General features: G+C 46.8%; 1 protein-coding gene across 1 annotated transcript; it reads right to left on the bottom strand.

The window, feature by feature from the left end:
• Positions 1 to 2,778: 2,778 nt before the first annotated feature.
• GFER (growth factor, augmenter of liver regeneration) lies at positions 2,779 to 7,406 on the bottom strand. The gene is made up of 3 exons (XM_082314160.1): positions 7,173 to 7,406; positions 6,613 to 6,824; positions 2,779 to 5,766 (listed from the first exon to the last, which is right to left on the bottom strand). Exons 1-3 carry the CDS (start codon positions 7,377 to 7,379, stop codon positions 5,604 to 5,606), a joined length of 582 nt encoding a protein of 193 aa, XP_082170286.1. The 5' UTR covers positions 7,380 to 7,406; the 3' UTR covers positions 2,779 to 5,603.
• Between the last annotated feature and the right edge of the window lie 7,291 nt (positions 7,407 to 14,697).

Raw genomic sequence — 14,697 nt, 5'->3', positions numbered from 1 at the left:
ACAAGAGGTATTGCACACTAGTTTGAAAAGTAACTGAAGTCACCAAAATCTCCTCCTAAAACCACAGGAAAGGGACTAGCATGAGGTAAAACTTTTGGTATCTGGAGCAGTCTGCTATTCCTGAGAAGGGCAAGAGACAGGAAAGTCAACGAAATACATGCTGTGTTGCCCTCTACTGTTTGCTTGGTTAAGATGCAAAGCAAATTTTCCCCATAGCTTCACCCCTGTGAAGCACATTGCAGTTAACAGACAACAGAAACCAGGAAGCATGATGGTAGGTGATATATGGGAGGGAAAACATGGGACCAGGAAGAAGCTTTTGCATTAGGAGTGCTTGAAAGGTGACCCAGTGACAAGGTCTCTTCTCCCAGGTAGCAAGCAACAGGATGAGAGGAAATGGCCTCAAGTTGCACCAGGGGAGATTTAGATTAGATATTAGGAAAAATTTCTTCACAGAGAGAGTGATTAGGCATTAGAACAAACTGCCCAGGGAAGTGGTGCAATCACAGTCCCTGGAAGTGTTCAAAAAACGTGTGGGTGTGGTGCTCAGGGACACGGTTTAGAGGTGGACCTGGCAGTTAGGTTAACAGTTGGACTTGATCTCAGAGGTCTTTTCCAACCTTAATGATTCTATGAAAGGAAAACCAACAGCCTGCACTAGCACAATGCACAGAAGCAGAGGGCACCTTTCTGCAGGAAGCAACACAGCAAGGTCATGGGAGGCAGGGGCAGAACTCAGCAGGCCTGAGTGCCAGGACCACCGTCTAAGTGCTAGACCGTGCCAGATGCTGTAAGTCCAGGCAAACACCGGCATAACTTTCCGGGCTGTATTAGCTACCCTTCAGTAGCCCAGTATGTGCAGACGGGATTGTCACACACCAAGGGGAACAGAGCAGTTTCACAGCTTGGCAAATGCTCATGCTGCTTGTTAGACTTTACTTCCAGAAACGTTAATTACAAAAATGAAGAACTGACAGCAATAACAGATACCCCAGCATCAGCACACATAAAGATACTGAATCCCATTTATCCTTAGTTGGTAGGAACCAACCTTTCTTCCAGAGTTTTGCAAGTTGTGGCAAGCTTTCTGACGTGCAGTAGATGCGTGCTGCACGCCAACTACCACCATCTCTCAGCTCCCTCAACTGTGAATTAATTGTGCATCAGTGCAGACACACCTGAACTGGCTGTGTAAGCCAGCTCGGAAGCATCATGTGTTGTTCACATACACCTCCCTGCGGGACTTGCCAATCCAGGTCAGTACAGCGCTGACCCCTGTCCCCTCGGACAGTCCTCTATGTTCTAACTGCTGATTTGCCTACATGCTGTTAACAGTGGTTTTGCTTTACTTGCTTGATTTTTATTTCCTATTAGCCTACAAAATCAAGAGTTGACTTCACACAACCTTGTTGGCAGTTTCTACTGAACTGTTTATTCCTGACTACACAAAATACTGAACAGCTCCTCTCCATCATTCAGACAAAAAACCTGAACAGCCACTCCAGAAATTGGGGGGGGGGGATCAATGCTGATAGGAAGGGGTGAAAAAAACCAAAGCAAAATCTAAAATCCTACCCTCTCCAAGCCTGCAAAACTCCAACAGGAAGAAATATCGCACACTGCCTGGAAGAGGCTGGAGCAAAAGACACATGCAAACAAAGCAACTCTTGGGAATCTTACTGTAATCGGGAGACTGTATACACCCAACACATGGCAAAGGAACAGCTAATCCCTGGAAAAATGTTAAAGGCATAGTGGTGCTTCCGCCAACATCTGCACTTGTTACTTGCTTAAGCAACTCTGCCTCCCATTCATGAAGCAGACAGTTCCCTTGTGACTCCCTGCTCTTTGCTTTCGGGGGGGTGGCGAGGGGGGAAGAAGAAAAAAAAAATTACAGCTATGAATACAGACCAATCCATGAAAACAGTAAGTCCTTTGTGAAGCTGAAAGGTTAGCCAGGTGCCTATTACACAGGAGCAGCTCTTGAGGAAGGTCCCACAAGCTCCTTAGGTAGCACCTGCTCCTGACTGTGCTTTGTCTTGCAAGGGCCTTGCAAGGGCTCCTCGGATTGATAGGAAGCAGCTTCCCCTTTCTGGCAAATGTGATGGGATGTGCATGGTTGTCTGGTGAATACACAGTTAACAAACACTGCCCTTCAGTAGATAACACCCTCCGCTGCCATCCTGCTCAAATTCAGCAAGATTTGAGCTACTCTAACACTACCCTTAATGCTGGTAGAAACATAGGACAAGAAATCCACTTGAACCCCATAAAAAGTCCCACTGGTCCCCACATAAAACCAAACTCTGATCTGACGGGCAAGGACCTGCTGTACAAAATCACTGCATTTTTGCAGCTTCTTGGCCCAGAGAGAATTGTGTCATTTCAGCAGCACAACAGGGCTGCAGCCTCACCTCATCTGATCAATATGCACACACACAGAATCACGCAACCTCCGTTGAGCAATCAAACGCAGACAGTAATGTACTAGCATGCAGAAGGTTAGACACACCAGCACAATACGATGCCTTTTCCTAAGGTCTCACACAGTAGGGAACCCAGGAATAAACTCAGTTGCTTTATTATTTTCACATCAACAGGAAATATAATTTGAATACAGATATTTTTAAAACTAGATTTAATTAAGTGCATTTAGAAAAGAATTCACAATTTTCTGTACACAAATACAAGTATCTTCAATAGAAATTCTTTACATAAGATTAAAACTTAAGATGTGGTAAAAATGAGCAGCAAAAAAAAAATCACACACCCCCCCCCCGCACAGTCAAGTCCACAGAGATGACGATATGCCTGAGAAACATCTAAGTGAAAGCTCTTCTGCAAAGCCAAAAACATGAAAGAACAGAGTGCAAGCATGTATTTTACCAAATGGCTGCTTAGCAATGGCCTAGCAGCCACAGCTGGTGGCCTCATTATTAGGAAGCATTTGCTGAAGATGCTGGCTTCAGCTTTAAGACTCTTCCCGTACCCCTGCACCACTGCCAGGACAGCAGAACAGTACATGCTAGCAGAAGGGGCTTTTCCTTCTGCATACCTCTACCACCTCCTCGAACAACACAAGGTGACAAAAAATGCGTTCCCACAGCTCCTCCCCCTGATTCTGAGCAGGATATACATTTATTTTCCTCTCCACACTCTTAAGATGCGGACAGAAGGTTACCATGCACCTGCCTATCACCAACAGCTTGCCAGCACAAGACAGCAGCGGTCCCAGGACTCAGCTGCAGAGATCAAGTGTGCTTGCACAAGTAAGTGCAACTCACCAACCTGGCCCATTTTCAGTATTAAGATGAAAAAGCATGAGATAGGCGTTTTACCAACTTGCTCATTTACGCTGAAGCAAATTAGGAAGAAATCTCATCATCTGCTCCATGGGCGATGAAACTGTCACAGAGAATAGTTGAGGGCAGAACAGTAAATTCCTCCTTTAGCACAACCAAGTTCAGAAGAAAATGCCTGTCCACCCCCCCAGCTGCTAAAGCTATCCTGACAGAACTGTGTAATTTAGGTCATGCCTGAAAAAAGGGGAACAGGGGCGGGGGGGGCTACAGCCTTTTTCTTGGTCCTCTCCCCACTAGTGGATACCAATGTGCTTCGTTTGGGGGACCGAGTTTAATACTAAAAAGACAAAACCCAAGGGCTGGAATTTATCTGTTCTAAGAACCTCAACATGCTAATAGGGAAATTTTCGGAGCACTTTTAATAACCTGAATGATACCTTCAAGTGATAAGTCAGATTGCATACTTCATCAAGTACCTTATCATCGCTTTTGTTGGGTTTGTGTTTAGAAACGTTATTATATAAAAAAAACTTCAAGAATAACCAGTCCATAAAGTTTGTCTCATACTGTTTTAACAGGTCCAACTTGAAAGAACTTGAATGCGCCATAAAACATTAAAATGTATTTCCAAAGTTCTTATTGCTTTTTTAAACGCTAAGGAGCCCCATGCACGCAGGTTTGAAGATCAAAGTTCTTAGATACGAGCTGTCATCACTGTAATACTATTACAAAAGTACCATTAACATTTCCAGGTAACACTCACTCTATCAGCAAGAGTAAATTTACAAACGTACTGTAGTGCATAAAATAAGTAAGCTCACTAACACACGCAAGAAAACCTCAGCAGGAAGTACAGAAGGAAAAAGCCTACTGTTGTCATGGTTTGTGCAAACTCCTGCAAACTTTTCAGAGCCAGAAATGCAGTAAGGGCATGATATCACTATCTATTTTAAGAACTTGATATCATTTTGACTCTTTTTTTGTAAGCTGTCTGTTTTTATAGACATGTGTTTATATGCATTATGATGTAAATCATTTATGCTATTTCACTTGAATCTGAAATTCACATTTATGTATCAATACGCTGATGCAGTATAGCTGACCTAGGAAAAATACACATAGCATGGATTCTGACCAGTTTCTACAGAGGGAATCTACCCTAGGGACTCCTTTGAGTCCCCTGTGCAATAAATACTACATAAAGCGGACATGAAAGTCTTAAGCAGGACTCAACTACTGCAGGGGGCTTGTAAAGTCCTTTTGTTCTAGAGAGGTTTTCAGCTAGGGGATAACACCAGAATATCGACCAAGTCAGGAAGTACCAATCAAGAATTTCAAAACACAAGTGACATCTCAGAAATACTGTATGCTAACCAATGCTGAATGTGCTTCATTACAGCTATCAGTCTCAAGCTATTTTCACGACTGACAGAAGTTCACAGCAGAGATGAAGAGGTTATATGCTTTAAGATTAAGTAGTTCAGTAGAAGTTATCATCATATCACTTCTGGATCCAAAGAAAATTAGCAATCAATTTAAAACATTTGAATTTCACCCAGTTGATACCTCATTCCATTCATCAGACAAGGGGTTTTTTTTGTCGTGCTTTAGTCTCCCTTTCTACAATGTCCTCTTACATGATAAGTTGAAACACAAAAATGGAATGAGAAATCTGGGATCCATGATTTTAGTATTTAAATTAAATATACCTGCCTTCAGGCCTTTTATCAAAGGAACTGCATCCAAGTTTAACAAAAACCATTGGATATCTCAGAAAGAGCGATCCAGCAGTACAGACTTGGCACAAAACACAGCATGAGTTTTCGCTATCAGAACAACAGAAATTAAAATTACAATTAATCAGATGCATTTTCTAAAACATCAGAATAATGCCTGCAGATAAACGTAAAATGCCACAGGGCAGCCCTCTACAACTGTGTTCAGGGAAAAGGAATTCTAGTCACAGAAATAAGCAAATGCCCCTAAAATAAGGAAATGTCATAATGAAAAAACTCTCCACGAGTTTGTCAGTGACTTAATTTCACAGGTTTCTGGCACTTCCTGCATCAAACGTAAGGCCTCAGTCCCTCAGGTAATACATTTATGTAATCATTTATCAAAATACTATTAGGATAAGATTTTCAAATTTACTTTTAGAATTGGTTTACGTTTATTTCCACAAGCCACATCAGTCACACACACAAGCAGGCAAACACACAGTTACTGACTCACACATCTCCCTGTAGTGACTCGACACCAGATTGAATTGGTCTGTTAGATTTCAAAAGCAGTCTCTACGGATTAATCACAACTACCATCTTTCCAACCATCTCGCCAGCGCTCATCCACACGAGAGCAGTCAAATTCAGATTTCCCCAGTTTCCTGTTCACTTCATTATGAAGAAGACACAACCACTGGGAGAAGTTATTTCTGTTGCTAGTATCAGGCTGATTTGTACGTAATCTGCAAACAGGGAAGAGGAAACAAGTGTTACTTCTTTACAGTCACCAACTTCAATACCCAAAGCAGGCACATAGCACACAGACAGCCGGGGTCGCCTTTTCTGCTGTCGCAAGATGAGTCCCAAAGAGATCCCAGAAGAGAGCACACAGACATCAGTAATAACCAGAGGCCGAACCTCCACTATAAAATACTGATGACTGCAACTGGCTTGGTTTCATTCAGTGCCTAGTCTTGTCAATTGGAAAAGACGCAGCAGTCAAACAGCTTATCTATGATAAAAAGCAAGAAGTACTCGAGTTCACAAAAACACCAAATTAAAAAAAAAAAAAAAGTAGAATAATAAATGAAAAATACCGAGCAGTTGTTTTGCCATGTGATGGCCGCTAAGTCAACAATTAGGTTTCACCATCCAGAAAAGAGGAGGTGAAACTTTCAAGAAACAAGTTGCCAGTAACAGGAGTAGAAAACTTTATTAAACATCACAGCCCACGTTGGTCTTTGCTTCCACTGCTGAGGTTGCCAATAAAGAGCGATTTTCTGGAGTAGAAGAACCTTGCCTCCTGACTGCGAAATTATTTCAAGTCCTAGTCTAATTCCACAACTGAGCACAAGCCCAGTTTGAACCAGAAAATCACAGAATCACCACAGGGAGACCTTGGAAGCAACACACAAACTAACAGAATGAGAAAAGGCATTTGTTTTCTGAGTAAGTGTATCTCTGATTTATGCAATAATGGAAGAAACCTGTTCAGGTAGCTACAAACCCTAAATGCAGGAAGAGCTGCTGATATGCAAATAGCCGCTGTAGCCCAGCGGCCACGAAAAAACCCCGATGAAGCAACTCACCTTTCCCTCAGATCCTCAGCGCAGTGCTCACAGGGGTAAAACTTGGAGAAGAGGTTGATGAACTCCCTCATCTCCTTCTGCTGGGCGCCGGTGGGGTGGTCGGGGTAGTACGCTGCCATGGTGTGCAGGAACGCCCAGGTGCTGCGGCCCAGCTGCTCGCTGTCAAGGGGACAGTCCGGCGGTGGCTCCTTCTCCTCCACGACCGTCGGGTCCTGGAGCAGGAGAGAGGGTTGTGAGGGGACAACAGCGCTTGGTGGGGAAACAGCCCTTTTGCGCTCAGGTGGGAGGACGAGACGACAGGGGACAGGCCCTTCGCACCCTCAGCAGGGGACAACGGCTGAGCCCCCCTTCACACCCGGTGGGGAGAAGATGGAGGCCCCGATCACACCCCCACAGAGGGGAAACCCTGCCCCTGGCCCCTTCACACCCTGAGGAGGGGGCCACACAGCCCCATCACCCTTGGGGGGCAGGACAGAGGCCCACTTCACAGCTCTGCAGGGGCTGGAGGTACGACAGCCCCCCGGGGGTGACAGGAGAGCCTCCCGCCGCCGCCGCCTCACCCCGCCGCCCGGGGCCGCCCGCTTCCTCTGCTCGCGGAGCCAGCTCTTGAAATCCGTGCAGGCTCGGCACGGCTTCTTGGACGGCTCCTCCGCCCCGGAGCCCGCGGCGCCGTGCGGGACGGCGAAGGGGAAAGCGAAGGGGCCGTTGTCGGTGCCCGGGAACGGCGAAGCGCCGCGACCCGGCCGGCCCTCGCCGGGCGCCGCCATCTTTGCGCCGCGGTGCACCACGGGCCGGGGCGGCCGCCGCGGGAGGCGCCATTTGAATTGTCCCCGGTTTCCCTCCGGTGGGAGCGGGCGGCGCGGCCCGGCCCAGCCGGCAGCGCGGGCAGCCGGGGCCGGGGCCGGGCCCGGGCCCTCGCCCTCGCCCTCGCCCTCGGGAGGGCCTCGCTGTACCCCCGGCCGGGCGCTGGCTCGAGGGACGGAGCTTTTCCCGGGTCTGAGTGAGGAGGCTCGGCCCCGGGCGTTCGTCATTAAACACCACACGCAGAAGTGCACCTTTCTGATGTTTTTTTTTGCCAATACAGCAGCAGGCTCTGGGTTTGAATCTTGTGTTTGAGGAGAACAGGGCAGGTTTTCCTTCACACGGTGCAGGGATGTGAGCCTCCCGCCAGCGCCTGTCCACCTTGCATCTGTATATGTGTGTATATATATATATACACACACACACACAGTATATATATATACACACTATGTATGTATAGTGTGTATATATATATATACACACACACACAGTATATATATATATACACACTATGTATGTATAGTGTGAGGCAGAGCTCATGGGATGGAGCATGTGGCCTACGTGCCAGCGGTGGTGAAGAGCACCACAGCGTTATCTCCAGCACAGTGATACAGTCCACAGCGTGATTCAAAGAAGAAATAAATGGGTAACTCAATTCCAACTCATGCACCTGCAGCAGAACACACCCGTATCAAATTTTATGTGTTTTAACTCCTGTCACATGCTTGTAAAACTATATTGAGGAAGGATTTACTTACCTCTTTCCGAGAGCGTCTGCACGTGTTACGCGAGGGCAGGTACGTTGAAGAGGTGAGCCCTTGCCTGCGGCCGGGAGCGGCTGGGCTGCTCGGGGGTGAAGGAGAGCCCAGGCCTTGCCCCAGTGCTTCGGTCTCGAGCGGACATTCAGCGGCTATCCTTTTACTCCTGCTGAGCCACAGGCTTGCGAGCACGTGAGGATGGTGACCCAGCTCCTGGGCAATGGTCCAGCATGGCATCAGCTTCAGAGCTGGGTCTTTCACCCCTTGGAAAGGTTAATTAGCTGTGGCTTGGCACTGTGCTAAAAGTGCAGATAAAGCTTTTGGCCGATGTGTCCTGTAGTCTAGTGGGTGTGACCGCCTGAAGTGCACCCCACAGCCGGGCTCCGAGACGCAGCAGCCTTGGGAAGTTCTTGACAGGGGTTCAGAGGATGAAAAGTCAGGGGGCAGCACAGTCTTGCATTTTCCCTTATTTTTGTCTTGACACTAGAGGTTTTGAGGCCACAGGATAAGTCTCCCACTGTGGACAATGCACTCTAGAACATGAATTTTGTATCCACTTCCACTTTTCACCTCTTCATGTCCTGCAGGTCAAGTGAAAAATATGATTATTTTGCTTAATGCAAACAAATGTATGGCCAGCATGGAGGTGGACCAAAATACCATCTTAAGAAATCTTGTATTGGCTGGCTGGGATAGGTTTTTGCCTCCCCTCCCTCCTCTTCCCCTTCAGGCAGCACCAGCCCTTTCATGTCCCTTCAGGCAGTCATGACCTTTCTCCTTAGCAGCTCCTACCCCTACAAATAGCTGTACTTCTCCACATCCTGTTCCTTCCAGGCTGTTTCGTAGCCTGTTTGAAATGCATCTTGAGTCTTTTGCCTGACGTTAAGTGCTGTTGTGCCGCCAGTTCTGCAAAGACACAATTTGTATGAAAGTTGCTGGAAAAATACTGCTCATTTTCAGCTGTTATCCTCTGATATATTTAACACAGCATGGTGTAAAATGTTTAGTAGGTAATGCATCATTTTAGAGAAATGCTTCAAAGACTTGCCTTCGAAAAAATTTCAAAACTTAGTGTGCTTTACGCGGAAATGGCTGATCTGTTTCCCGGTCTGTGTGGCACTGAGCTGATGATCTGGATCTCCATCTTTGGGGCTCCTATTTACCAGTGCTCCATTTTTTATTCATTTGCAATTTCATGAGAACATTTCTTTGCTGATAGTTGTGAGGGAGGGAGAAGAGATATGAGTAACTGGTCAGAACTACTGAAATGGCTTTGTCTAAAGTTAGAGACAACTATATATCTAAATTTCACGCACAAAGGAAAGATCAAGTAGGGGAAAAGAGATTCTTTATGTTTGTTTTCCTTATCCACCAATAAATATTTAAATGATGTGAATGACCTCATTCTTTTTTTTTAATTCAGGAAAAAAGGTATGCTGGTATCTGGAAGAGAACCCCGGGGAATTTCCTACAGTGCTTTATTGCTTAGCCTTCAAGCAATTAAATAGTTGCAGAGATGTTTCTAAGTCACAGCAATCTCCTTTGGCTATTAACAGTCTGTTTGCTTCCTCGTTAGTGATTTCATTTATTGAGTCAGTTAAAATATAAGCATTTTTTTTTTATTTATTTAAAAGGAAAAAGTTCATAACCTGGAAAGAAGCTGTTGCTTACAGAGAGATTTGTGCTCAGCGTTGCTCCCCCTGCCCCTTCTCTGGTCGGCTGTAAGAGCAGAGCTGGCTCTTTAGGAAAAGGTGCTCCCAATTTTCTCTGTTTGCCCTCACAGCCGGCATCATCTTGTTTCAAAGCAGGCGAGGAAAAAAATGGAGAAGTGCTCAGATTCAACTCAGAGCAAGGAAATCCACTTTACTGTCTCTAATTGAATCCAAGCACAGAGCCCAATTAATTCCATCCAAAGGAAGGAACATGGTGCAGAGCAGAGGAAGGACGTGGCAGCCCTCCTTCCTGCTCTCCCTCGGACAAGCCTTCTGTTATGTCCCAGCAGGAGCCTGGTGGATGCCCCGTGGAGGGTCCCAACAGGTGCCAGTGTTCAGCCGCGTGTCCCTTGCCGGGCTTGTGTGACACTGGAGCATCCCTGCGCGTCCTTGCACCACCACTGCCCTGTCTGCTCAAAGCCTGCCGGAGGGCGCTCAGACCAGGCAGAGAAGCTGCAGCGCGGTCGGGCGACGTGTGAGCTTGGTGGGGACGGAGCTCTGGGGCTGAAGGAACCCACGGTGAGCCCCGGCAGGCCGGCGCGGTGCATGCTCCCACCGAGCCCTCTGGTTCCAGCACTGTGATTTAGGAGCTGGCAGCGTGGTAGAGCCTGTTACCAAACAAGCTCCTAACAAAGATCGCTCCTAAGAGCGGCTGCTTCCTCAGGTCAAGGAGCAAAGCACGGCTCCATCCCACGCTGCCCGGCCGAGGCTTCCTTGGTGCGTGGTTCAGGCACCTGCTGACAGTGGCACCTTGCAGTGCCTCTGGGCACGGGCGCTGCCAACAAAGCACCTATTTTTCAATTATTTATGCCTGCGAGACCAGCCTCATTGAAGTCTACTGAATAGGTGCTACTTCCTCACAGCTGCTTAATCCGTGGCTGGAATAGGGTAATGTGCAGGACGGCAATGACAGTAATTACCAGGAAGCATTAGTAAAACCTGCGCTTGAGAAAATGAAAAGGGTGTGTTTGCCTTTCTCAGAGGAAGGCCGCTGTTTAATGTTCTGCTCTTATCTTTGGCGCTTGCTAAACAAGAGCTTGGGAACTGGGAGCTGGCAGTGGGTGCACGGGGAAGGAAGAAGAAACAGGCTGGCAATGACCCGTATTTGAGGACAGATACGCATCCCTCTGCTCGCTCTCTAGCACGAGGGCGGCAGCTGGGGCTGGACACCCCCCTGGGGCCGGACGCCCCCCCCAGCCCTCTGAGCCCCCCTGCCCCGTGGCCAGAAAGTCGAGTCAGGATGGGCAAAATGCATGGCACAAGCATACCCACAGTGGGCTTTGGGCAAGGACAGAGGCCTGAGCTTAAATGCAGCTCCTGAGCAAAAGAGGGGTGACCCCAAGGAGGGGACACCCCAAGGAGAGGAGACCCCAAGGAGCCTTCACGCAGCTCTTTTCCCAGCAGTGTGACCCCAGGTTACAGCAGGATGCTCATTTATGTGTGGGTATGACTATATCTACAGAAAGGCTGCTAATGTTCAAAGATAACTGGCTTAACACAGAGAGCACAAAACTCTTGCTGCTATCCTTACAGTCCACTTTCTAGGATGCAATAGGATTGTATGGAAATGCAATATCGTGCAAAGCCAGTGAGCCTGGACTGCCTGCTGGCATGTGTTTTGCTCCATTACTGCAATAAAAAGTTAGATTTTGACCAGAGAACAAGGAATAATATTCTCAGAGCTTTCTGCTTCATTTGGGAACCTAAACACCACTGACTTTTCATTAATTTATTTAAAGTTCTTTGGAAAAGTTCACCCCATACCTCTCAGGATTCTTATAATTTTTTTTGTGATGGTTTTGTATATAGTTCTAGTTGAACGTGACTGTTGCCCTCTCCAGGGGAATACACCAAGAGGAAGCTGAATTGTATGTACGCGTAAGGATGTGAGCCTAAAGTACAACCAGTTACAAAGCCAGCATCAGGAATTAGTCATGCAGTTTGTGAAATGACAGTCAACTAGGAAACAGCAAAAACAACAACAACAAAAGTATATTTGCAGGTAAGTGAATCATATTGAACATTTTTGCTTGTATACAAGAAATGCATCACCTGCAAAATTTCGCAAGGCATGAGTTTATCTCCCAATTATTAGGAAGGAGCCTGCTGCCATACTGACACACTTCACAGCCAGTGAACGGGTGAGACATCAATCTCAGTTCAGATCCATCCAGAACTATTAAAATCTGTTCAAAAGTCTTTGCACAGAGTATATCAAGACTCTGCCTTGCTCAGATCTGGGGGTCTATACGCAGGGACTGTGGTACGTTATTTTAAAGTTTGTTCTGTTTTTACGTGTGAATCCTCTTGCTGATTAAAATGGGAATTCAGAAGTAGTGGTTTATATATTTGCAATGGCAGGAATAGGGAGAAAACCAAATTATTTTCTGCAAGTTGGTACAGCCAGTCCTCTGACATTTGTGTCATGCTCCAGTCTGTCTCCTACATCCCAGACTCTCTTTGAGCATCCATGGAATCAGTTAATGCATTCTGAGCACAGACACAGGAAACTTGGTGTTTTCCTTTTGTGCTCTTGAAAAATAAAGCACAAAATCTTCAACAAACAGCTCCCATTCCTCTTGGCTTTGCAACAGGAGGCTGGCCCGACTGCCCTCTGTGAACACCAGGAGGGCTCAGGGTGGGCTCCAGTGTGGACAGGGCCTTCTGCTGCTGCGGCAGAACTGACTGCACGATGAGAGCACCCTTTGTTTTAGTAAGAAGATACTATTTGAAGTTCATTAAAAAATGTTGTAGCGTGCTGTTTCCCATGTGGATTTTGAGGGTCCTTCCTTATCAGAGATTCCCATTTTTGTCTCCTAAAAATTAATGACCCTGATGTTATGAGAGCTGTGCTGTTAAAATCGCTTGTCCAGTACAGGACAGGTACACCTGGTGGTTTCTGTCTTCTTCCTCATCCTTAAGCAGCTCTCCTTGATTTTGGGGTGATTCCTTTATCTAGAAGTAGGTGAAAGCAAGTGGACAGTAGTAAGTCTTAATCAGTGGTGGAGGAAGAGATTTTTCTCAGATAACAATTGCTGTGAGAATGTGTTGAACTGTTAAGAATTAAACATTAATGAAACAACAGTTCTCCTTCCACATTACTCGTCCCTGCCAGCTTTTGAGTGAAGATTAAATATTGTTTTCCTGTTTTCTGAAGGCGGAAAGGAACACAAAGATCTTCCCTCTGAAATAAAGGTGAACTTTTAACTTGAGATACCAGCACTGGTGGAAACCCCAGGAGAGATAAGGCACTTTGCATATTCTGGTTATTGATGGCAGTGGGGAATGAGGAAAGGGTAAGAAGAAGATGAGCATTTCTCTGACTAATCTGGGAGGAATACAACAGTCTTGTCTCTGATCAGACTTTACCATATTTAGCATGAAGTAAGGACAGATTTTGCCCAAGTGAAAACAGTATTTCTACACGTTCACTGGTGCTTGCTTCGCTTGCCGTTGGCCATACAGGTTGCGTTGCTGGGATTTTCCCCTGATGGATTTCGGAGCGTGCGGGGCAGGCTGTGCACTGTGGAGGCACAGCCTCCTCGAGGCTTGAAATCCCTTGGAAACTCAACCCTGCCTTCCATCTCCCTTCATATCCCGTAGCTGGGTCCCAGCATGTACAAATGCTGCATTGGCCTCATACCACGCAATGCATTTATCAAACACCTTTTTTTTTTTCCCCTCTAGGAAATGATGCAGGAAACTTTCTCTTGCAGCAGCTTAAGTAACATTCTCATTCTTCCTGGAAGTTTTCTTCTTGAATCATGCTTTTGTCCTTTCCATAACCTTAGAAAAACATGCCACTTTTACAAAGGAGCTATGAAATTGTTGCAACAAGTGCTTGGTAAACAGGGGCTGGTCCATCATGCCCTGGGTGGCAAGCAAACCTCCTGCGAAAGGCTGCTTTGTCCCTGGGCTGGGCGGCTGGATCCCAAGGGCATTTCAAGGAAAATTTGCTCTGTTGCTTTAATCTCTCCCAGCCAGCTGGTGCAAGGTTTGAGGGAGTTTGATGTGATGCTGTGATTTTATACCAGCCCAGTGGCTGCAGCCACACTGTCAATGACCGGGGGTGGACGGGACCCCGTGTCCTGAGCCCTGGTCTCCTGCATGGGGGCAATAACCAGGGGTGCCCTGGGCATGAGTCCATTGTGGGATATTGCAGATTAAAAGGAGCGTGACTCATGCTGAGGTAGGAGGGTGGCAGAGGAAAGCAGAAACAGGCATGGAGCAGAGAGGAGAACAGAAGTGCCCAAGGGAGCCAGCCCCTGATGTGCCTCTCCATGGGCTGGCTCATGAATCCACGGTGATTGTGTGCAGTTTCCTTGTGGAAAAGGCAGATCAAGGGCTTGTAGAAAATGAGCACTGCCTTTTCCCAGCACCACCGTAGGAGGCCTTGCTGGCTGGGACTGTTTCTAAGACAGATCAGGTAGCAGCACTGCAAAATTACTTTTTCTTCCTTCCAGCAAAAGCTGCCTTACCAGCCTGAGCTGGTGGAGAACAGAGAAACACGCTCAGCCTTACTGGATCTTTGGTCTCAGTAGCAGGAGGAAACTGTTATAAGCTGCAGCAATTCACTGTGATCCGAATGAAATTGCTGCTTGCAGTTATTGCAAAATCCATTCTCCGTGCTGTGCAGACACTGCAAGTTCATCACCTGGAAAGGAAGGTCCTGCACACAGCCCCGGTGCAGATACCTACCGTCCAGCTCCCATTATTGTACATACAGTGTCAGTTACCGTGGCTCTTCATGCTCGAGCCCTGTTTATCATGAATAAATCTGCCCATGAGTAGTTAGTGAACCCCTGCATTGAAGA

The sequence above is a fragment of the Platalea leucorodia genome, assembly GCF_965183815.1.
Source record: "Platalea leucorodia genome assembly, chromosome: 5".
In the NCBI taxonomy this organism is placed as follows: Eukaryota; Metazoa; Chordata; class Aves; order Pelecaniformes; family Threskiornithidae; genus Platalea; species Platalea leucorodia.
This window is presented reverse-complemented; position numbering and strand designations above follow the sequence as displayed.